General features: G+C 42.2%; 1 protein-coding gene across 9 annotated transcripts in view; it reads right to left on the minus strand.

Moving 5' to 3' along the window:
* Positions 1-25,706, minus strand: part of LOC106562908 (calcium/calmodulin-dependent protein kinase type II subunit beta) — a 66,234-nt gene that overhangs the window by 5,054 nt on the left and 35,474 nt on the right. For 2 of the 9 annotated variants that reach the window (XM_014127994.2, XM_014127992.2), the window contains exons 13-16: positions 20,722-20,793; positions 16,075-16,109; positions 1,116-1,175; positions 267-305 (exon numbers count right to left, since the gene is read on the minus strand). In XM_014127994.2, coding sequence (XP_013983469.1) covers positions 267-305; positions 1,116-1,175; positions 16,075-16,109; positions 20,722-20,793 — 206 coding nt within the window. Of the gene's footprint in view, positions 1-266; positions 306-1,115; positions 1,176-2,649; positions 2,683-16,074; positions 16,110-20,721; positions 20,794-25,706 lie in introns of all 9 variants that reach the window. The other 7 variants (XM_014127996.2, XM_014127995.2, XM_045689842.1 and 4 more) reach the window with 5 other exon arrangements.

Below are 25,706 nucleotides of genomic sequence, written 5' to 3' on the forward strand. Positions count from 1 at the left end.
TTATACAAAGCAGCTGTTCCCAGGTCTGTCTGACTGCGGAATGCAGGATCACCAGACCTAAAAAAAACACAAAGACCAGACCTACAACCCACACAACACTCTCCAACCAGGAGTCATGATAGACACGCACGGACACACTCACTCACACACACGTGCGCATGCATGCGCTATAATACGCTAACACACCAGCTTGCCAAGGACAAAGCAAGAGAAGACAAAGATGAGAGGCGTAGAGAAAAAGATGGCGGGATGGAAGAAGGATGTACCTTGTTCCTATCCACATGGATAACAGTGGTCTGAGGCTCCTATAGAGAGATAGAGAGGGAGGGGGAAACAAACAGAGAGAAAGATATGACACATAAGAAATGAAATAGGGATGCTCGAGAGCAGAGCGGTAGGAGCGGAGAAAAGAGAGAGAAAGAGATATGGAGGGAGAGAGTGAGAGAAGAAGACTGGTTAAATGTATGGAAGAGAAAGAGAGATTTTCCCATGTGAAAGGGTTATCAAAGGCTTAATGGAAGGAACTTGTATTATGAAGAATTCCTCTAAGAAAACTAAATCCCAAAACTAGTCTCACATAGCCATGCACTCTCACACTGGCAAGAACCTAAAATGAACCCACATCAAAACCCAAAGCTAACCAGCACCCATATCTTCACCTGAGTGACACACAACACCATCACCCACAAATAGACCAAATGTCACAGGGCAATGACTGGTGACTGCACTTCAACCAGTTAGTCATGGTAGCTACTCGATGATGGCACCTGAAAGCTATTACAACCTGACTGAGCATGACATGTACACATAGTCACACACACAAAAACACACATGCAAATAATCACATGCACACAGAACCAATACTGACAGGTAGGCGATGAGGGGTTAAGACAGGCAAAGACAAAGACAGAAAGAGAGACAGATGCAGAGACAAAGATGGAGACAAAGACAGATCGATATGGAGAGAGAAAGATAAACAGACACAGACAGACAGTGAGAAAAACCGATACAGACCAACAAAAACACAGAGGAAATTGAGACTGACAGAGACAAATAGAGAATAAAGTTGAATAGAGACAGAGGGAGATGGAGTGATATATAAAGGAGGAGTGTACCAGTGCAGCAGAGGGGGTTCCTTTGGGGCTGGTGACTGTGCTGTTTCTCGTGCTGTTAGGCTGCAGCAGTGGACCAAAAGAAAAATGGGTTAAATTATGGCACAACAGACAGGGAAAGTGAGAGGTGTGGGTGTAATGATGTGGGTGAGGTTAGATATAAGGCATATGTGCCGGAGGCTGGTCTAGTGGTCTAGCTGCCACCCCCGGACCACCCTCTGATAGGTTGGCTGCACACCCACTGACTCACAGTATTGATCCTGCCCAGTATATCAGTCCATTGCGATTGAATGAGTCCGTTTCCTGCTAGATATAGACCACAGCCATATTAGCCTCAGCAGGGTCGCAAACAACCAGATGTTCCGGTTTTCAGGGGAAATGGAAGAGAGAGCCCGTGACGTGACTTCTGTTTTTGGACATTAACAAGGCGACATTCCATCTTAACTCCTCCTCCACATTTACTGGATTGGTTGAACAGTACAGAACATACTACAACAGTTTGTTTTTTTTATTCTCGTCAAGACCCCCCCCCCCCACTTGACTGACAATTGACAGATATAGAGAGAAGTGTAGATGGAGAGATAGATGAAAGGAATAGGGAATTGGACCGCTTCCTTTATTGGCATATTACAACCCTGCTGAGGCTAATATGGCTGTGGTCTATATCTAGCAGGAAACGGACTCATTCAATTGCACTGGACTGATATACTGGGCAGGATCAATACTGTGAATCAGTGGGTGTGCAGCCAACCTGTCAGAGGGTCTGGTTAGTGTGTGTGGGCGGGATTAGAAGTGATTGAGCCGAGATAGATAGACAACCTACAGCTCATATAACACATGTCTGATCAACTGGAAGCTCAACAGATCAAATGGTTTAGAGCTGAATTGGATTAGGTCTCTTCATCTGCGACCCTACCCATACCCACCACTCCCCTTCCGCTGTACCACCTACCCAACGAGCATGTGTGAGATGTAGCGAGAAGCACTCCAATTCCATCAATCATATGAAAGCATATCAGAAGTTTTAGTGGAACCTGGAACGTGGTATATTTGACCAAGACCAACAACATAAACCAGAACACAGACACTTTAGAGACTAGAAAAGAGAGAGGAAACACACACACACAATAACTGATTGTGTTTGGGAGAATGGCTAGCCCCTCATACCAAGTCGCATAATACTTTGTCATGTCACAACCGTAACAATGCAACATAGCATATCGGTCTGTCTCTCTCACACACTCTCAGGTGGACTGTCTGAATGAGCAATCACTGACAAGTGACTCATGAAGAGAGGATGAGTAAGAGACAATTGAAAATGTGATAGAGAAGGCAGACAGAAGAGGAGAGGAAGAAGAGAGGAGATGAGGAGGGAAGAGAGGAGGAAAAGAGGATGAGAGAGAGAAGGGAGAAAGAAAGGAGGTGGCGAGAGAAGAAGAGGAAAGAAACAGGGGAGGAGGGAGAGGAAAAGGGGTGGAGAGAAAGAGAGAAGAAAAGGGAGGAAGAGAGGAGAAGAGGAATACAATGATATCCTCACCAAGATGTGAATTTTGGGGCTGGATTTCCATCTCTGGATGAAGTGATGAGATGGAGGAGAGAGTGAGACGGACATGAACACCATAAGGGGTATGAAGAATGCGGATTGTATGTAAAAAGAAATGATTTACAGTTACACAAATGATCCTAGAACAATATAGAAACAATAAAATAATCAAAACACATAATCATTGAAATGTAAGAGACCAAATACCGATTATACTCCTATATGGTGGATATAAATGGAATGGATATATAGCTAGTGGATGTAGAATACTGCCCCATAGCAAAAATATAAGAAAAAAAACGTGTGTGTGTGTGTGTGTGTGTGTGTGTATTGAGATGATTGCTAAGCAACGCCAGTAGTGCAGCGGATGATATTGTAGCTCTATATCTGTCTTCCTGGTTCCCAAAGTTCAGACACACAGCAAGAGTAGCATTCTCATCCGACAGAACACACACACACACACACACACACGCACACTCAAACACACCCAACCCAGCGTAGGAGAACCCATTTCATCCTTGAGGTGGTGGAGAGTGGTGGTGGCGGGGGTTGATGGAGAGAGAGAAAGAGGGGTGGAGAGGATAGATGAATGGGTGATTCAGACAAAGAGAGGGAAAGTGGTAGAGTAAGTGGTCCTGGTCCATTCCTGTTAGTTACAGTATGTAACCACTGGATGCACAGATAGATCACAACTGCCCGTTGCTCATAGGGAGATACAGTAGTGTGTGTGTGTGTGTTTGTGTTCTGAACCCAAATACAGTGCCTAGTGAAAGTCTACACACCCCTTGCACAGTTGTCACATTTTTCTGCCTTAAAATGAAATCTAACAATTTATTACATTTGCATTTTTTTCCTATTGATCTACACCAGCAGCTCCACATTTTTAAAATGAAGGAAAACTATAGAACATTTTCACAAAAAAAAACCAACCTAAGATGTCTTGATTGCATATGTCTTCACACCCCAGAGTTAACACTTGGTGGAAGTACCTTTGGCAGCAATTACAGCTGTAAATCATTTTGAATAAGATTCTACCAACTCTTAGGGCAGCATACAGTATATCCATTGTTTTTGTCAAAATTGCTCAAGCTCAATTGGGTTGGGAGTCATTGATGGACAGCAATATTCAAACCTTGTCTCTGATTTTCAAGGAGATTGAAGCCAGCACTGACACTGGACCCCTCAGGAACACTCTTGGAAAGCCATTCTAGTGAGTCTTTTGCATAAAAATGTGATTATGGGCCCGCTGGAAAATACAACTCTATCCCAGGATTAGGTATTCAAAAGACCTGGGCTTTGCTCCTTTAATATTTATTTTGATCCTGACCAACACTCCAGCATCTATGAGTTTGGAATAATACTATGAAAATGTGAAAATTCTGAAAATGCCCTATTTATTGTAAGAGCTGTTTGAAAAGACTGCCTGAAATTTCAGCTTGTTGGGGATGGAGTGGGATGAAGTTTTTGGATTGCCTGGTGACATCACGTTTTTTTGACTGCACTGGACCTTAAATTTAGAAACATTTCTATACTTTTTCTTTCTCTTTGAAAATGTGGAGCAGGTTGTGTAGAACATTGAATGTTACACTTTTTGAATTACATTTTAAGGCAGCAAAATGTGACAACTGTGCAAGGGGTGTATATACTATCACTAGGCTCTGTAGCTCTAGTGTAGTTTGCAGAGTGCTGCTGTGATGTCGGTGAGAGAGGAACAGAGAGTAAGAGAGAGGGAAGAAGGGAGTGCAGATGGTTGTACAGAGAAAGATTACATGACGACAGATTAATCATGAGAGAGAAATAATCTGAGATTAGCACCCTGCCACCCAGAGAGAGAGAGAGAGAGAGGGGGACAGAGAGAGGGATAGAGAGAAGGGGTAGAGAAAGAGGGAAAGATGGAGGGAGAAAGTTGGAGATTAGAGGTTGAGGATGGGTTATACACCTGACAGCTCTGTCCTCAGGTCAAAGGTGAAATATGTGGCTGGGATACTGTTTAGTGTGTGTAATCTGTGTGTACAACCTATGCTGTGTTAGTGTATCAATGCCAGCAGAATCTGTCCTTAAGGCTGATGAGACTCCATTGATTGTGTAACAGCTGTCTTCAAAAATGGACCAAGGCGCAGCGGGAATGTGGATACTCATAGTTTTTTTTAATAAACTTAAGTAAAGCATCCACAGGCAAAAACAATAAACGATACTCACGAAGACAGGAACAGTTTTGCAGGCACACAACATGCAGTGCAAAAACAACTACCCACAACCCCAAAGAAAAACACACACTACTATATAGGACTCCCAATCAAAGGCAACTCAACACACCTGCCTTCAATTGGGAGTCCAATCACCCACACAACATTTAACACACAAACCCCCTGCCACATCCTGACCAAAACTAACACAATTACGCCCTCTGCTGGTCAGGACGTGACAGATTGTAATTTTTCACCCATCTAAAACTCTATTCTATGGAACAGCTTATGTTCACACAATTTCTATATGGCGTAAAATTGAAAAACAACTTAACTGGGAATCAAAATGGCATGCCCATACTCCAATATTTCACAATAATGCCTTGCGATCTTGAGGGCGGCCTTTTGCATCCCCCCAATGGTCCAAATGTGGAATCCGTACCCTTGCGGATATCATGGACAGTAATGGTTTGAGAACATTCCAAGATTTGAAAGATACATACACATTACGAGCCAAATCCTTTTTTCTATTTACAATTTAAGTCAGCTATGCTGGCCTATGGACTCCCTTATGAAACCCAACTACCGAACCACCCAATTATTGGATTTATAAATAAATAAACTGGGTCCGAGAAAGGACTGATTTCTATAATATATACACACTTTTGGAAAGCTCATATTCTGAGCACGCCATTAAAAAGGTATGGTCCACAGATCTAATTGAATCTGAACCATGCTCAAGGCGAGGCACCACAGGCTAATAGGGATTTTTTTTCCTTTACTCTCATCAGACTGAAACTTTACCAGTTGAAAGTATACATAAATACAATATATTTTTGTATTATATAAGTTGTATTCATTTTAAAATGATATGCAAATAAGGCAAACTGACCTTAAATATTCACTAATTTGCATTTTACAAGAATCTGTTTTTCAACACGTTGCTTCCAGGCAGAAAGTTTTTGTTTTTGTTTTATTGTGATATGAAACTCAATGATCAGACTTCTACAGATCATTTTATTAAAATATTGTCATTTCATATAATTATTTAAAAAACCCTATTCACATGTATGATGGATGCATATTTTGCATATATTTACAGATAAAAAGCCTCTGTAAAATTCTGACTATAAGATCTAAGAACCTGTGTGTGGAATAATGGGAATGTATGTCCTTTGAAGACTGAGAAAAATGAATTGGCGCACCAGGAACATGTCATTTTGATAAAATGGCGATAAAGATAGGCTAATGCAATTAAAAATGCACTTTCCATAAATATGACAATTTATGTCACATTAAACTCTTATTCATATATCAGTTCTAAACTGACAAATAAACATCAAATATACCTTTTACAAATACATTAGCATAACGCTTTACTTTCTTGACTGTGTCATGGGACCTGCGCCTACGCTTGGCACACTCCATTGAAGCAGCATCAGCTCTCACAACTCCTCTCTGATTGCTCCAATGTCACCAAAGTGCTGTCAAGCCACAATTTGTTCATCACATTTGTTATAGCAGTGGCTCCCTCATTGAACGTGGCTGCTGCCATACTGGCTGCGCCGGCAATGCGGCTTTTGCCCACGAAGACAGTTTTGGGGCATCGCGACCATATTACACAGTTCAGACATTCACTTGCATTCTGGGTTCCTCCGTGCTACATTATTTTGAGGACGTTATCATTTGACATCCTATGATATACAGGTACCACTCTTTATTAAAAACATTTATGGCCTCCATTTTCTATGGCTCGCTGATACCAGCACCAATGCACACACCTATCCCGTAGTTGGAAGTGAATCCTCTCATGTGCCAAGTGCCATCGAAGGATACAAAAATGTCTATGATGTCATCCTCATCCTCCTTCAGCAACTCTGCTATGTCTGGGTCTATATCTGCGTATGCTCTTCTAATTATCTTTGCATCACTCTCCATTGACTGTAGCCCTTCTCTGAATCTCTGCAACTAAAGTGGGGGGAAAAAGCTGACATTATAGACATAACTGCAGGACTAAATATCAGCATGTTGCCCTATGTAAATATTAGCATATCAGCATGCATTTACTTTATGTAAAGCTAATTTCTCACTAATCACATTAGGCTACAGCCCTATGACACTGTAGGCCTATGTGACAGTCTCATTGTATAGTTATGTTTCCTATCACTCTGTTTTGTTAACTTTTAATATATTTTCTGGAGCAAGGAATTAAATATTATTTATACACAGAAAGTCACCTGAAAATAATGGGCTACTCTCCCTTTTTATTTACCTGTCACTCTCCTGTCACCTTGTTCCGGAACAATATGGACCACGCTGACTTTCAATCAAATCAAATTTATTTATATAGCCCTTCTTACATCAGCTGATATCACAAAGTGCTGTACAGAAACCTAGCCTAAAACCCCAAACAGCAAGCAATGCAGGTGTAGAAGCACGGTGGCTAGGAAAAACTCCCTAGAAAGGCCAAAACCTAGGAAGAAACCTAGAGCGGAACCAGGCTATGAGGGGTGGCCAGTCCTCTTCTGGCTGTGCCGGGTGGAGATTATAATAGCACATGGCCTAGATGTTCAAATGTTCATAAATGACCAGCATTGTCAAATAATAATAATCATAGTAGTTGTCGAGGGTGCAACAAGTCAGTAACACAAGAGTAAGTGTCAGTTGGCTTTTTCATAGCCGATCTTTGAGAGTATCTCTACCGCTCCTGCTGTCTCTAGAGAGTTGAAAACAGCAGGTCTGGGACAGGTAGCACGTCCGGTGAATAGGTCAGGGTTCCAGCAGGTCTGGGACACTTTCAATGTAGCAACTGCTTGCTTGCAGGACTACAGGAGCGAAGTGGCTACTCTTAGCAAGCAAGTAGCAAACCTACATAAGCTACTGGGGAAGCCACGCCCACCTACTTTTTATTTTTCTTCCACCCCAGTAGCCGGACGCCGCTCTGGTCCGGTGGAAGTTTTGCCGCCGTGTCGGCTCTCCACAGCCGACTGGCCGGTGCTAGCCAGGGTTCCATCCCCGAAGGGGTCTCCCCTTTCCCTGGAGAACGGAGCTGATCTCGACCCAACCAGCCATGGAGGTATGTCACTCGCCGTGGAAGTCGAAGAAGGCGTCCTCTGGCAACGGGGGTCTCCAAGGAGATGTTGAGCACGGAACTGACACAGATCAGAAACAGCTTTGCCACCCTGGATCCAGAGGTTCCGACACCTTCGTCCGTGGTGGCTTCCCAATCAAGATCGGATCCGGAGGTACCTGTGTCTTCGTCCTCAGCCCTGTCTCCCTCTCTGGTGGCTTCTACCTCGGGTTTGGATCCTCGGAGCTCCCAGCGTCACCAGACTGTGAGGCTGCCTGAGAGACCGGCCCATTCAACATCACCAGCTATCATCATCATAGGCAGCTCAATGGTGAGAAACATCTCGGTCCCCAAGGCAAAAACCCTGTGCTACCCAGGAGTACAGGACATAACAAGGCTGCTTCCGACTGTTCTACCGCAGATGCCGGGAGCTGACACTGTCGTAGTCCATGTGGGGTCAAATGACATCAGGAGGGCTAGCTTGGAACATTTGAAAATGGATTTTAAAGAACTGATTTTAGCATTAAAAGACTCCAAAAAACAGCCAATAATTTCAGATCCAGTACCATCGTTGGGCCACGGGTGTGAAAGATTCAGCAGACTGCTGCCATTACACATCTGGCTAAAAGACTACTGTAGCTCTGCTGGACTCACTTTTATTGATAACTTTGACACCTTCTGGAAACAGAAGATACTCTACAGGAATGACGGAGTCCATCCAAATCATCTTGGCTCCTGGACTCTGTCCACACATTTCAAGGCTGCGTTGAAACAATGACTGGTAAATGATTCAAGACCAGCTCAGTTAATCCCTACCATTGTGACAATGAGTCGTCATTATGCTGCATCAAATGTACATGATCTTAGGGGCATTGGCAAACACAATGTAAGTAATATAATTGATGTACCCCTAATTGCACCGAATACATCTGTTTATCCTACAGCTATTGTAAGCAGTAATCATGAGCCTATAAACCAGAGTTACACTGTTAGCACTGAGGCGTTGCGCAATAGTAGGAAGACCACTTTATGCAGCTCACCCTGCACTATCAGCTCCAATGTAAATAACATGAGTAAGTCTACCTCTGATAAGCTTCCCAGTAAAGCATTAAAACAATCATGCAACCCAGAAAAGTGCTAAAAAATAGCCCATATTAACATATGTAGCCTAAGAAACAAGGTCCATGAAGTCAATAACTTGCTTGTAACAGATGACATTCATATTCTGACTATCTCTGATACTCACTTAGATAATACCTTTGATGATACAGTGGTAGCAATACATGGTTATAACATCTACCGAAAAGACAGAAATGCCAACGGAGGCGGTGTTGCGGTCTATATTCAGAACCACATTCCTGTAAAGCTTAGAGATGATCTAATGTTAAATACTATTGAAGTAATGTGGCTACAGGTTCATCTGCCTCACCTAAAGCCCATTCTTGTGGGAAGTTGCTATAGACCACCAAGTGGTAACAGTCAGTATCTGGGTAATATGTGTGAAATGCTTGATAATGTATGTGATATCAACAGAGAAGTATATTTTCTGGGTGATTTAAATATTGACTGGTTATCATCAAGCTACCCACTCAGGAAAAAACTCCAAACTGTAACCAGTGCCTGCAACCTGGATCAGGTTGTCAGTCAACCTACCAGGGTCGTTACAAACAGCACATTAATTAAATCATCAACATGTATTGATCACATCTTTACTAATGCTGCATACATTTGCTTTAAAACAGTATCCAAATCCATAGGATGTAGTGATCACAATATAATAGCCATATCTAGGAAAACCAAAGGTCCAAAGGCTGGGCCTAATATAGTGTATAAGAGGTCATACAATAAGGTTTGTAGTGATTTATATTTTGATGATGTAAATAATATTTTCTGGTCTGTAGTGTGTAATGAGGAGCAACCAGATGCTACACATGACACATTTATGAAACTACTTATTCCAGTTACTAATAAGCACGAACCCATTAAGAAAATGACTAAAAACTGTTAAACCCCTTTGGATTGATGAGGAATTGAAAAATTGCATGGTTGAGAGGGATGAGGCAAAAGGTAAGGCAATTAAGTCTGGCAGCCCAACTGATTGGCTAACGTACTGCAAATTAAGAAATCATGTGACTAAACTAAAGAAAAAGAAACTACACTATGAAACAAAGATACATTATATAAAGAATGATAGTAAAAAGCTTTGGGGCACCTTAAATTACATTTTTGGGGAAAAAGCCAACTCGGCTCCTTCATTTATTGAATCAGATGGCTCATTCATCACAAAGCCCACTGATATTGCAAACTACTTTAATGATTTTTTCATTGGCAAGATAAGCAAACTTAGGGATGACATGCCAGCAACAAATGCTGACACTACACATCCAAGTATATCAGACCAAATTATGAAAGACAAGAATTGTACTTTTGAATTCCGTAAAGTCAGTGTGGAAGAGGAGAAAAATTATTGTTGTCAACAATGACAAGCCACCAGGGTCTGAGGATAATAGCAGACGATATTACCACTTCTATTTAAGCCTACTAGAGACCGTGTGCCCTCGGGCCTGGAGGGAAGCTAAAGTCACTCCCCTACCCAAGAATAGTAAAGCCACCTTTACTGGCTCAAATAGCCAACCAATCAGCCTGTTACCAACCCTTAGTAAACATCTGGGAAAAATTGTGTTTGACCAGATACAATGCTATTTTACAGTAAACAAATTGACAACAGAATTTCAGGACACTCAACAAGCACAGGACTTACACAAATGACTGGCTGAGAGAAATTGATAATAAAATGATTGTGGGGTCTGTCTTGTTAGACTTCAGTGCAGCTTTTGACATTATTGATCATAGTCTGCTGCTGGAAAAACATATGTGTTATGGCTTCACACCCCCTGCTATAATGTGGATAAAGAGTTACTTGTCTAACAGAACACAGAGGGTGTTCTTTAATGGAAGCCTATCAAATATAATCCAGTTAGAATCAGGAATTCCCCAGGGTAGCTGTTTAGGCCTCTTGCTTTTTTTCAATTTTCTATGCATGCAGATGACTCAACATTATACACGTCAGCTACTACAGCAACTTAAATGACTGCAACACTCAACAAAGAGCTGCACTGAGTTTCAGAGTGGGTGGCAAGGAATAAGTTGGCTCTAAATATGTCTAAAACTAAAAGCATTCTAATTGGAACAAAACACTCACTAAAACCTAAACCTCAACTAAACATTGTAATAAACAATGTGGAAATTGAGCAAGTTGAGATGACTAAACTGCTTGGAGTAACACTATATTGTAAACTGTCATGGTCAAAACATATTGATGCAGTAGTAGCTAAGATGGGGAGAAGTCTGTCTATAATAAAGCGATTCTCTGCCTTCTTAACAACACTATCAAGAAGGCAGGTCTTACAGGCCATAGTTTTGTCGCACCTTGAATCAGTCGTGTGGTCAGGTGCCACAAAAATAACTTTGGAAAATTGCAATTAGCTCAGAACAGGGCAGCACGTCTGGCCCTTGGATGTGCACAGAGAGCTAATATTAATAATATGCATGTCAATCTCTCCTGGCTGAAAGTGGAGAGAGGTATTGAGGTATTTATGAGAGGTATTGACATGTTGAATGCACCGAGCTGTCTGTCTAAACTACTGGCACACAGCTCGGACACACATGCATACCCCACAAGACATGCCACAAGAGGTCTCTTCACAGTCCTCAAGTCCAGAACAGACTATGGGAGACACACAGTACTTCATAGAGCCATGACTACATGGAACTCTATTCCACATCAAGTAACTGACACAAGCAGTAAAATTAGATTTAAAAAACAGATAAACACCATATGGAACAGCGGGGACTGTGAAGCAACACAAACATTGGCACAGACACATACATGCATGCATACAGTTGAAGTCGGAAGTGTACATACACTTAGGTTGGAGTCATTAAAACTCGATTTTCAACCACTCCACAAATTTCTTGTTAACAAACTATAGTTTTGGCAAGTCGGGTAGGACCTCTACTCTAAGTAATTTTTCCAGCAATTGTTTACAGACAGATTATTTCACTTATAATTCACTGTATGACAATTCCAGTGGGTTCGAAGTTTACATACACTAAGTTGACTGTGCAGTTAAACAGATTGTAAATTCCATAAAAATATGTCATGGCTTTAGAAGCTTCTGATAGGCTAATTGACTTCATTTGAGTCAATTGGAGGTGTACCTGTGGATGTATTTGAAGTCCTACCTTCATAATCAGTGCCTCTTTGCTTGACATCATGGGAAAATCAAAAGAAATCAGCCAAGACCTCAGAAAAAAAATTGTAGACCTCCACAAGTCTGGTTCATCCTTGAGAGCAATTTTCAAACGCCTGAAGGTACCACGTTCATCTGTACAAACAATAGTACGCAAGTATAAACACCATGGGACCACGGAGCCATCATAACGCTCAGGAAGGAGACGTGTTCTGTCTCCTAGAGATTAACATGCTTTGGTGCGAAAAGTGCAAATCAATCGCAGAACAACAGCAAAGGAAGAAGAAGCCACTGCTCCAAAATCGCCATAAAAAGCCAGACTACGGTTTGCAACTGCACATGGGGACAAAGATCGTACTTTTTGGAGAAATGTCCTCTGGTCTGATGAAACAAAAATAGAACTGTTTGGCCATAATGACCATTGTTATGTTTGGAGGAAAAAGGGGGAGGCTTGCAAGCCGAAGAACACCATCCCAACCGTGAAGCACGGGGGTGCAGCATCATGTTGTGGGGGTGCTTTGTTTGCTGCAGGAGGGACTGGTGCACTTCACAAAATAGATGGCATCATGAGGTAGAAAAGTATGTGGATATATTGAAGTAACATCTCAAGACATCAGTCAGGAAGTTAAATCTTGGTTGCAAATGGGTCTTCCAAATGGACAATGACCCCAAGCATACTTCCAAAGTTGTGGCAAAATGGCTTAAGGACAACAAAGTCAAGGTATTGGAGTGGCCATCACAAAGCCCTGACCTCAATCCCATAGAAAATTTGAGGGCAGAACTGAAAAAACTTAGTTTAAATGTATTTGGCTAAGGTGTATGTAAACATCCGACTTCAACTGTACACACACGATAACATACGCACTATACATACACATGGATTTAGTACTGTAGATATGTGGTAGTGGTGGAGTAGGGGCCTGAGGGCATGCAGTGTGTTGTGAAATCTGTGAATGTATTGTAACGTTTTAAAATGTATAAACTGCCTTCATTTTGCTAGACCCCAGGAAGAGTAGATCCATAATAAATTCAAATACAAATATGAGCTGAGACTCAATGAAGGAATCCCTAGGACTTTGCTTATTTTCTTAATATTTGCATAACCAAGTCCAAGTTCGTGGGCTAGAAGAACCATCTCCCCTGGAGCACTCCTACAGCCTGGAGGAAGTGTAAATACTTATCCTAAATGCATCTCGATCACCTTCACAGTCTGCACATTCTATCATGACAGAATTACAGAATCACTGGGTGGTGAAGGCTATGGTGATTTTCAGTCCAGTGTTTAGACACTTAGGGCAAATCAAATCATGTACAAGTTGGTTAATTTGAGACATGTGGAATAAAAGCCACTGTTGGCTGGCTGCTGTCTGGTTGATTGCTGCTAGTTGTCATCTTTATCTCAACTAATTTGCGTCTCAACGCTTTGCTGCGGGCTACCTCCTTTTCCTCCTCTACCTGCCTCGATCGGCGGATCAGGCAGATTTTTTCTTTCATTCACTGCTTTTCTCGCATTGGCTAACTGAGATCGCCTATTTTTATTCACATACTGTAGGTATATTTTTTAAGATTCTCATTTTGTCTCTCTTTACGTTGATTCTTCGCGGGAGATATTTTCAAAGTGCTGCGCGGCACGTGAGACATTTTAACCAATCAGGTTGCCAGAAAGGGCCTTTAAATGCCAGTAACCAATCGTATGTCAGGAAATTACTAATCTGTCAGCACGAAGCACTACGTCTACAAAGGATATAGCCATGTATGGACTAACTTACGATATGCTTCGGGAAAACAAGCCTTTGAATGACATGATTCAACATGGAGAGTTTTAAAAATAGTGGTTGAAGTTCTACATGAAACATGCTATCAAGAACGACATTTATGGTAGGTGTCGTTGACGGAGTTGGTATAAAATGATACAAATAAAATATTTATATACATTACTGCCGACTTATTTGTACAGTTTATGAAAGTATGGAAGTTATAGTTGCAAAATATTCCAAAATCTGAAAATTGACAGATGGAAGCAAAATCACAATTTTTGCCTGTGTTGCCTGGCCTTAAACTGGAACAGAATATGGAAAAATATGACCTTGGTATCCCGTTGACCATTGCTTGACAGCAATTTTCAAGTCTTGCCATAGATTTTCAAGCTGATTTAAGTCAAACCAGTAACTAGGCCACTCAGGAACATTTGATGTCATATTGGTAAGCAACTCCAGTATATATTTGGCCTTGTGTTTAAGGTTATTGTCCTGCTGAAAGGTGAATTGGTCTCCCAGTGTCTGTTGGAAAGCAGAACCAGGTTTTCTTCTAGGATTTTGCCTGTGCTTAGCTCTATTCCGTTTATTTATATCCCAAAAAAATTCCTAGTCCTTGCCGACGACAAGCATACCCATAGCATGATGCAGCCACCACCATTCTTGAATGTGTTGTGTTTGCCCTAAACATACCGCTTTGGTTTTTGCAACATATTTTGCAGTTTTAATTTAGTGCCTTATTGCAAACAGGAAGCATGTTTTGGAATATTTGGATTCTGTACAGGCTTCCATGGGCCTCATGGTGAAATCCCTGAGCAGTTTTCTTCCTCTCCGGCAATGAGTTAGGAAGGACGCCTGTCTCTTTGTAGTGACTGGGTGTATTGATACACCATCCAAAGTGTAATTAATAACTTCACTATGCTCAAAGGGATATTCAATGTCTGCTTGAATTTTTTTTTTTTACCAATAGGTGCCCTTTGTGAGGCAATGGAAAACCTCCCTGGTCTTTGTGGTTGAATCTGTGTTTGAAATCACTGTTCGACTGAGGGATCTTTCAGATAATGTAGAGGGTACAGATATGAGGTAGTCATTCAAAAATCATGTTAAACACTATTATTGCACACAGAGTAAGTCCATGCAACTAATTATGTGACTTGTGACATTTTTTTTTTTACACCTGAACTTATTTAGGCTTGTCATAAAAAAGGGTTTGAATACTTATTGACTCAAGAATTTTCAGCTTTTAATTTTTAATTAATTTGTAAAAGAAAAGAAGACTAAGAAAAAAAACATAATTCCACTTTGACAGTCCAGAGACACACATTCTCAATTAAATTAATTTAAAACTCAGTCTGCCGAAATGTGGAAAAAGTCAAGGGGTGTGTATACTTTCTGAAGGCACTGTAAATGCTTCTGTGGAAAAATAAAAAAAATAATTTTGAAGTGCATGATTTTAAATATTCAATGGTTTCCACCTATTGTGCTACTTAACGATGATAGCCCCTTGAATCTCTCAATCAATCAGAGAAGATTACTGCTGACATGCAGCACTGCTGTGAATGTTTTTAAGTTCTAAGATGGCAACCACATCACTCTCTGCCATTTAACCAGTGCATACAGTTACTATTAGAAGTTATAACATCAGAATTATCTACAGCGAGAATAAATGGTGCTAGTAAAGGAAGACGGGGTGGAAAGCATGGTTTCCAGGTGGGGAGGGATGATGCAGGCGGGTGGATGGATGGGGACTGAGTGGGGAATGGGTCTGGGTTATCTTTTTATGCATTTATTTGATTGTAAAATAAAAATTACGAAACTAAATAAAAAGTTGCTGACAAAAAAAAGAACAGCTTATGTTATATATACAGTATGTTTGGTTTGACCTCTGTGTGATCAAGTCAGTCTACATGAATGTTACATTCTAACTACATAGCTAGAGCGCATCCGACTATGCTGGAAAGTCAGACTAATAGGCTACACATACACACACAGAGGCGACACTGACAAAATGCCCAGTGTACACAAAGAGTGAGAATAAACACACTCACACACCCAAAGAGCGAGGCCCACAAAACACGGCACATCACTGTCAATTGCAATTCTAGGAGGGGCAGATAGAGAGGAGAGGGGAGGATAAACTTGTTTTTGTGTCTTACCTTGATATCAGCCTTCTTGTTGAGGAGACTCTTGGCTGCGAAAGAGATTGAGAACACACTCTCAGAGGGAAAAGTACTCATCATACACACTCTTTTACTAAAACACACCTCAAACATACACACTCATGAGTGTCGATACCTATCTTACTCCTAGCTAGCTAACACACACACTGCACTCTGTCTGCAAACTCAACAAACCCTCTAACACACACACACACACACACACGGAGCTCTCGAAAGCCAACACACTCAAACGCCAAACTATAAACAGTGCCAACACACTCAAGCTCGTATAGACACACAAACTACTGTAAACCCTTACAAATTAACACACACTAAAACATTCATAAACACTCCCACAACACACACACACACACACACACACACACACAGGGGATTAGGGGTCAAAGGGCAGGGGAATATGGAATGGAGAAGCAGGTGTATAATAATGGCTTTGTTAATCTCAAAGGCAGGTGGGATTCACTCAGATTAAGATTAGGGGATTCCTCTCCGGGAATATAATATAGTATGAAGCGCCATGAAAATGATGATACAGACATTATTTACTAGCCTAGGCAGCCGCTAGAGCTCAACTATTGTCTAGGCTTAATGTGCTCAGCCGGTAAGACACTCGTGTTTCCTGGTAACCGGTTCGTACATAAAACATCCTCTAATCAGGCTGCAAAGGTATTGGTTTCCTCTTTAACTAGCTTTAATGGTGTACCACCGGCCAAAAAAACTGGTTAAATAGACGTACTGTCTTAATAACCCAATTTTCCACCACCTTGATAGAGTGGCTAATGCTACTCCCTGATGTTGTGCCCCACGGTCAGCCAGGGGTAAACAGACTGCTTCAACCTGATTGGCTGAACGCGGTGCACAACACCCGGAAGTCATCTGAAAATCCGGAAATGGTTGTGGAAAATGGTGTTATATTAAGAGAGTATGCATATTTTTCCCGTTTTTTTCCCAGCGGCACGCCATTAAAGCTAGTTAAGGTGGAAACTGATGCCTTTACAGCCTGAATTGACAATGTTTTATGTACAAACCGGTCACCGGGGGACACAAGTGTATTACAGGCTGAGCACATTAAGCCTAGACGATAGTGGCGATCTTACACCCACCAGCGGCATTACAATAGAAATTTATCATACACATGCGCATACACATGCGCACGCACATAGATACTCATAAGAGCTTGCATTTCTGTATGAATTAACACTTTCTCTCTCACACACACACAGATTAAATAATTTTTCCCCCTCATCAATCTGCACACAATACCTCATAATGACAAAGCAAAAACAGGTTTTTAGAAATTCAGACCCTTCACTCAGTACTTTGTTGAAGTACCTTTGGCAGCCTCGTGTCTTCTTGGGTATGACGCTACAAGCTTGGCACACCTGTATTTGGGGAGTTTCTCCCATTCTTCTCTGCAGATCCTCTTAAACTCTCAGGATGAATGTCATGGAATTATTGTAATCAAAAGGAGAGACCTTTACATTTCTTCAAAACAAGTAAATGTTCTTATTTCATTACTGCAGTAATGGAGCTTGTCAACGATCCGTTGAGAGCCCAATGAGCGGATTTGAGCTATAGCATTTTATAGCAAAGTCCAGCCTCCTGGATGTTCTTGACAAACAGATGTATGGAATGGGTCACAAGGTTAAGATTCGTATGAAAGATACTAATAATTCACAGCAAACACTATCTGCTGTAAAGACTGTTCGCATTGTGTAGAGACCAGGGTCTGGCCCCCAACTCCATACTGGAGCCATCTCCACCTGAAACATTAACTCATGCTATGGAATGCAATCTTGTTAGGCTTATTACCTGAAGACATCGTAAATCTTTTGTTAGTATTAAATAGAGTCCACTTTCAGTTCACACAGACACAATAGAGTTATAAGAACCCTCTATTCAGAAGCCACTCCGGCGTTGTCTTGGCTGTGTGCTTAGGGTCATTGTCCTGTTGAAGGTGAACCTTCGCCCCAGTCTGAGGTCCTGAGCGCTCTGGAGCAGGTTTTCATCAAGGGTCTCTCTGTACTTTGCTCCATTAATCTTCGCCTTGATCCTGACTAGTCTCCCAGTATGATGCTGCCACCACCATGCTTCACCGTAGGGATGGTGCCAGGTTTCTTCCAGATGTGACGCTTGGCATTCAGGCCAAAGAGTTCAACCTTGGTTTCATCAGACCAGAGAATCTTATTTCTCATGGTCTGAGAGTCCTTTAGGTGCCTTTGGCAAACTCCAAGCGAGCTGTCATGTGCCTTTTCCTGAGGAGTGGCTTCTGTCTGACCACTCTGCCATAAAGGCCTGATTGGTGGAGTGCTGCAGAGATGGTTGTCCTTCTGGAAGGTTCTCCCATCTCCACAGAGGAACTCTGGAGCTCTGTCAGAGTGACCATCGGGTGCTTGGTCACCTCCATGACCGAAGCCCTTCTACCCAGATTGCCCAAACTTATTCCACTTAAGAATGATGGAGGCCACTGTGTTCTTGAGGACCTTCAATGCTGCAAACATTTTTTGTTACCCTTCCGCAGATCTGTGCCTCGACACAATCCTGTCTTGGAGCTCTTTGGACGACTCCATGACTTGGTTTTTGCTCTGACATGCACTGTCAACTGTGGGACCTTAAATAGACAGGTGTGTGCCTTTCCAAAACATGTCCAATCAATTGAATTTACCACAGGTGGACTCCAATTAAGTTGTAGAAACAGCTCAAGGATGGAAACAGGATGCACCTGAGCTCAATTTCAAGTCTCCTAACAAAGGGTCTGAATACTTACAGTTGAAGTCGGAAGTTTACAAACACTTAGGTTGGAGTCAATAAAACTCCTTTTTCAAGCACTCCACAAATTTCTTGTTAACAAACTATAGTTTTGGCAAGTCAGTTAGGACATCTACTTTGTGCATGATTTCCTTTGATTTTCCCATGATGTCAAGCAAAGAGGCACTGAGTTTGAAGGTATGCCTTGAAATACATCCACAGTTACACCTCCAATTTACTCAAATTATGTCAATTTGCCTATCAGCAGCTTCTAAAGCCATGACATCATTTTCTGGAATTTTCCAAGCTGTTTAAAGGCACAGTCAACTTAGTGTATGTAAACTTCTGACCCACTGGAATTGTGATACAGTGAATTGTTGGAACATTTACTTGTGTCATGCACAAAATAGAGGTCCTACCCGACATGCCAAAACTATAGTTTGTTAACAAGAAATGTGTGGAGTGGTTGAAAAACGAGTTTTAATGACTCCAACCTAAGTGTATGTAAACTTCCGACTTCAACTGTAAATAAGGTATTTTGGTTAGGATTTTTTATACATTTACTTACATTTCTAAAAACCAGTTTTTGCTTTGTCACTATCAGCTATTATGTGTAGATTGATGAGGAACATTTTTTATTTAATCAATTTTAGAATAAGGCTGTAATGTAACAAAATGTAGAAAAGAGGAAGGGGTCCATGACATGGACTGACCAGGTGAATCCAGGTGAAAGCTATGATCCCTTATTGATATCACTTGTTAAATCCACTTCAATCAGTTTAGATGAAGGGGAGGAGACCGGTTAAATAATTAAAAGAATTATCCTTAAAACATGGATTGCGTATGTGTGCCATTCAGAGTGTGAATGGGCAAGACAAAATATGTAAGTGCCTTTAAACAGGGTATGGTAGTAGGTGCCAGGTGTACTGGGTTATGTCAAGAACTGCAACGTTGCTGGGTTTTTCATGCTCAGTTTCCTGCATGTATCAAGAATGGTCCACCACCCAAAGGACATCTTGGCATTTTGTCTCTGCTTAATACGTACAGGAAACTGTTGAGCGGAAAAAGTGTTGTGGTCCTTAACACACTCAAACCGGTGTGCCTGGCACCTACTACCATACCCTGTTCAAAGGCACTTAAATATTTTGTCTTGCCTTACCCATTCACCCTCTGAATGGCACACATACACAATCCATGTCTCAAGGCTCAGAAATCCTTCTTTAAGGTGTATCCTCCACTTTATCTACACTGATTGAAGTGGATTTAACAGGTGACATCAATGAGGGATCATAGCTTTCACCTGGTCAGTCATTGTAATGGAAAGAGCAGGTGTTCCTAATGTTTTGAACACTCAGTGTACAAAACATACACACAAGTGCCTGGAACTTTATTGTAGGGATGTGACACCATTCTTCCATGAGAAATACGTGTTCAACTGGATTGAGATCTGGTGACTGACATACTAACTGACTGACTTTAACCCCCCTATGCTCCTTTGACACCCTTCTTTCAAAGTAATTGAGATCTCTTCTTCTAACTATGGTAGCCAAAATAATGGGCAACTGGGCATTTTTATACATGACCCTTAGCATGATAGGATGTAAAGCATGTTAGAGAGAGAGGGGGTGGGAGGGAGAGAGAGAGGAGAAATGGACATGCCATGCATGCTGCCTTATTCGTTAGTGGGGGAGGGGAGGATGAAGAGAGGGAAGGGGGGAGGGATAATAGAGGTAGTGGATGAGAGGAAGAACACAAGAAGTGCAAAAGGGAAGGATGAGGAAAGGAGTGTGAGGGAGAGGAGAGAAGAAGAAGAGAAGGTGTACATGTGGAGGAGGAGGTATAGAAGCGAGTGATGGAGGGAGGAGAGAAAGAGGATACCTTGCTCCACTATCCCAGCGGTAGTTCCAGACACAGTAGTGATTGATGCCGGAGATGTAGACTGTCTACCAACTGACGCAGAGAGGGGGAGAAAAATAGAGAAAGACAGAGAACAAGTGAAAGCAAAGAACAGAAAAGGGGAAAGGAGCGAGGGAAGAGAAGAGAGAAGTGTGTTAGTGTGAAGAGGAGGACAGATTGAAGTCACATTAGGTCCAAGGTAAGTCAAGCGTCTCAGAGTAAGTGCTGATCTAGGATCTGGTACCTCCCCTGTCCATTCATTATAATCTAAAAGGCTAAACTGATCTCAGATCAGCCCTCCTACTCTGAGACGCAAGTCTCCCTCCCATCTTACCTGGGTCAGCAGACACAGTGTGAGTGCAGAGGAAGTAAGGATGTGACAAATGGAATATATTTCTTATATAAATAGTTCAACCAAATTACACATTGGTTTCCTAACCCTGTAAACAGTGTATGTACAAGGTATGACAGCAATCCATGCTTTGGTTTAGTTTCCCTGGCAGTGGCTGGCACTCCTCTCTTCAAGTCAGAGACTGTTCTCTCTTTTACTGCATAGCAAGCGGTACTGATGAACCAAGTCTGGAACCAACAGGACCTTGAACAGCTTCTGTCCCCAAGCCATAAGACTGCTAAATAGTTATTTAAATAGCTAACCAAATAGCTACCCGAACTATCTGCATTGAACTTTTTGGCAACTAACTTTTCTGACTCATCACATATGCTGCTGCTACTGTTTACTATCTGTCACTTTATTCCTAGTTATATGTACATATCTACACTATATGGCCAAAAGTATATGGACACATCCTCGTTAAACATCTCATTCCAAAATCATGGCCATTAATGGAGTTGGTCCTCCCTTTGCTGCTATAACAGCCTCCACTCTTCTGGGAAGGCTTTCCACTAGAGGCTGTAACATTGCTGTGGGGACTTGCTTCCATTCATCCACAAGAGCATTAGTGAGGTCGGACACTGATGTTGGACGATTAGGCCTGATTTGCAGTCGGCGTTCCAATTCATCCCAAAGGTGTTTGATGGGGTTGAGGTCAGGGCTCTGTGGAGGCCAGTCAAGTTCTTCCACACCGATCTCGACAAACCATTTCTGTATGGACCTTGCTTTGTCCACGGGGGCATTGTCATGCTGAAACAGGAAAGGGCCTTGCCACAAAGTTGGAAGCATAGAATCGTCTAGAATTGTTTATTTTATTTTTTATTTCACCTTTATTTAACCAGGTTAATAAATCTCATTTACAACTGCGACCTGGCCAAGATAAAGCAAAGCAGTGCGACAAATCAACAACACAGAGTTACACATAAACAAACGTACAGTCAATAACACAATAGCAAAATCTATGTACAGTGTGTGCAAATGTAGAAGAGTAGGGAGGTAAGGCAATAAATATGCCATGGAGGCAAAATAATTACAATTTAGCATTAATACTGGAGTGATAGATTTGCAGATAAGGATGTGCAAGTAGAGATACTGAGGTGAGGTGCAAAAGAGCAAGAGGATAAGTAACAATATGGGGATGAGGTAGTTGGGTGTGCTATTTACAGATTGGCTGTGTACAAGTACAGTGATCGGTAAGCTGCTCTGACAGATGATGCTTAAAGTTAGAGAGGGAGATATAAAACTCCAGCTGCAGTGATTTTTACAATTCGTTCCAGTCATTGGCAGCAGAGAACTGGAAGGAAAGGCGGTCAAAGTAAGTGTTGGCTTTGGGGGTGACCAGTGAAATATACCTGCTGGAGCGCGTGCTACGGGTGGGTGTTGCTATGGTGACCAGTGAGCTAAGATAAAGCGGGTCTTTACCTAGCATTACCTAGCGGGTCTTTACCTAAAGCGGGTCTTTACCTAGGCTTATAGATGACCTGGTGCCAGTGGGTTTGGCGACGAATATGTAGTGAGAGCCAGCCAACGAGAGCATACAGTGGTGGTGGGTGGTATATGGGGCTTTGGTGACAAAACGGATGGCACTGTGATAGACTACATCCAATTTGCTGAGTAGAGTGTTGGAGGCTATTTTGTAAATGACATCGCCGAAGTCAAGGATCGGTAGGATAGTCAGTTTTACGAGGGAAGGCAGCATGAGTGAAGGAGGCTTTGTTGCGAAATAGGAAGCTGATTCTAGATTTAATTTTGGATTGGAGATGCTTAATGTGAGTCTGGAAGGAGAGTTTACAGTCTAACTAGACACCTAGGTAATTGTAGTTGTCTACATATTCTAAGTCAGAACCATCCAGAGTAGTGATGCTAGTCGGGCAGGAGGGTGCGGGCAGCAATCGGTTGAAGAGAATGAACTTAGCTTTACTTGCATTTAAAAGAAGTTGGAGACCTCGGAAGGAGTGTTGTATGGCATTGAAGCTCGTTTGGAGGTTTGTTAGCACAGTGTCCAAAGAAGGGCCAGATGTATACAGAATTGTGGTAGTCACCTGTGAATGTTGTTATTGTGAAGTGGAAACATTTAGGAGCAACAACAGCTTGGCTGCAAAGTGGTATGCCACACAATGTCATTGTATGCTATAGCGATTTCCCTTCACTGGAACTAAGGGACCTTGCCTGAACCATGAAAAACAGCCCCAGACCATTATTCCTCCTCCACCAACCTTTACAGTTGGGCAGGTAGCATTCTCCTGGCATCCACCAAACCCAGATTCATCCGTCGGACTGCCAGATGGTGAAGCATGGTGATCTTAGGCTTGTGTACGGCTTCTCGGCCATTGAAACCCAATTCATGAAGCTCCCGACGAACTGTTCTTGTGCTGACGTTGCTTCCAGAGTCAGTTTGGAACTCGGTAGTGAGTGTTACAACCGAGGACAGACGATTTTGTCAAGCTGCGCTTGTGTGGACTACCACTTTGTAGCCAAGCCATTGTTGCTCCTAGATGTTTCCACTTCACAATAACAGCATTCACAATTGACCGGGGCAGTTCTAGCAGGGTAGAAATTTGATGAACTGACTTGTTGGAAAGGTGGTATCTTATGATTGTGCCACGTTGAACGTCACTGAGCTCTTCAGTACGGGCCATTCTACGACCAATGTTTGTTTATCGAGATTACATGGCTGTGTGCTCGATTTTATACACCTGTCAAAAACGGGGGTGGCTGAAATAGACCGAATCCACTAATGTGAAGTCATGTCCACACACTTTTGGCCATGTAGTGTACCTCAATTACCTTGTGCCCTTGCACATCGAGTCGGTACTGGTACCCTTTGTATATAGTAGCCAAGTTATTGTTACTCATTGTGTATCTATTATTACGTGTTTAACTTTTATAATATTTCTCTATCTTCTTTCTCTCTGCATTGTTGGGAAGGGCCGGTAAGTAAGCATTTCACAGGTAGTCCACACCACAAATTTGATTTGTTTCTAAATGCTAATGTTTTAGCATTTGTGGCACAAATCCCACTCAAGTCGACCTCCTGAGTGGTGCAGTGGTCTAAGGCACTGCATTGCAGTGCTAGCTGTGCCACTAGAGATTCTGGGTTCGAGTCCAGGCTCTGTCGCAGCTTGACGTGACCGGGAGACCCATGGGCTGGCGTACAATTGGCCCAGCATCGTCCGGGTTAGGGCCAGAGTTTGGCCGGCAGGGATGTCCTTGTCCCATTGCACATGTCCTTGGCCGGGCGCAGTGCACGCTGCTGACACAGTAGCCAGGTGTACGGTGTTTCCTCTGACACATTGGTGCGGCTGGCTTCCGGGTTAAGTGGGCATTGTGTCAAGAAGCAGTGTGGCTTGGTTGGGTTGTGTTTCGGAAGACGCACGGCTCTTTGCCTCTCCCGAGTCCGTACGGGAGTTGCAGCGATGAGACAAGACTAACTACCAATTGGATACCACAGAAATTGTGGAGAAAAGGGGGTAAAAATAAATTCTACAAGAATTACAAATAAAGAAATCCCACTCAAGTCATGGGACTGATATTAGCATTTTTCGCACATCATGTTCAAATAATCCATAAGTGACTTTGGTAAGCTTCACAATTCATTTTGGATACTTTCGGATTATTTGGACATGATGCGCGAAAAATGCTAATATCCGTCCCATGACTTGAATTGGATTTGTGCCACAAATGCTAAAGTGTTAACATTTGGAAACAGTGCCAGGGAAACTAAAACAAAACATGGATTGCTGTCTTACCTTTTCCATAGATTGCTTACACAACAAGGAAACCAATATGTAATTTTGGTGAACTCTCCCTTTAAAGTTTAAACTGCCATCGGTTTTCTGTTAAAGTGAAAAGACAAATTCCCCAAATTCTACAATTGCTATTGCACTCAATGAAGTTCTATTTACGGCAGTCATACAGTAGGCTTTAGTGTGAAGTTGTCTAATGTTTGTTGTTGGGGCCCCTCGCTGCTACCAGGATTTGTTTGGGTCTTACAGTTCGTCCCTTTCAGATGGTTAAGCATTGCACCTGTACTACCATACTGTACCTCAATTCCACCTCGCATATCACCACCTTCTCATTTAACTTCTCAAAGTATTGCCATGCAGGACTTCGCTGCTGTCGTTTGCCTTTCTCTGTCTTTTTTCCAACTGTTAATGATGATGACGTAGTGGTGGATAGTCGACTACAAAATAATAGATTCCTCGACTTCTTGCACATCGACTCCCGGTGTCGACTCCCATTTCTGAGTGTCAAGATTCGATTCCGCTAGAAATCGACTCCTCAACTGCTAAGATTCAGTATTTTTGGAACGGAGGAGACTGATTAGTTGCTGTACTTCCAAGAACACAAACACTTGCATCGTGCATAGCAGGCAAGCGAGGGACGGAGAGTATAGGCAGGTCAGGTATAGGCAGGTTGGCCACTAAGCAGCGAGGGACGGAGAGTATAGGCAGGTCAGGTATAGGCAGGTTGGCCACTAAGCAGACAGAGTCAGAACTGTTCACTAAGCCTATCTATCGGTAATCAAAAGCTGTACCTTGCAATGGAATGCTGTATCTCGCAAATTCCTGGCTTG

This window comes from Salmo salar, chromosome ssa11 (genome assembly GCF_905237065.1).
Source record: "Salmo salar chromosome ssa11, Ssal_v3.1, whole genome shotgun sequence".
Lineage (NCBI taxonomy): Eukaryota > Metazoa > Chordata > Actinopteri > Salmoniformes > Salmonidae > Salmo > Salmo salar.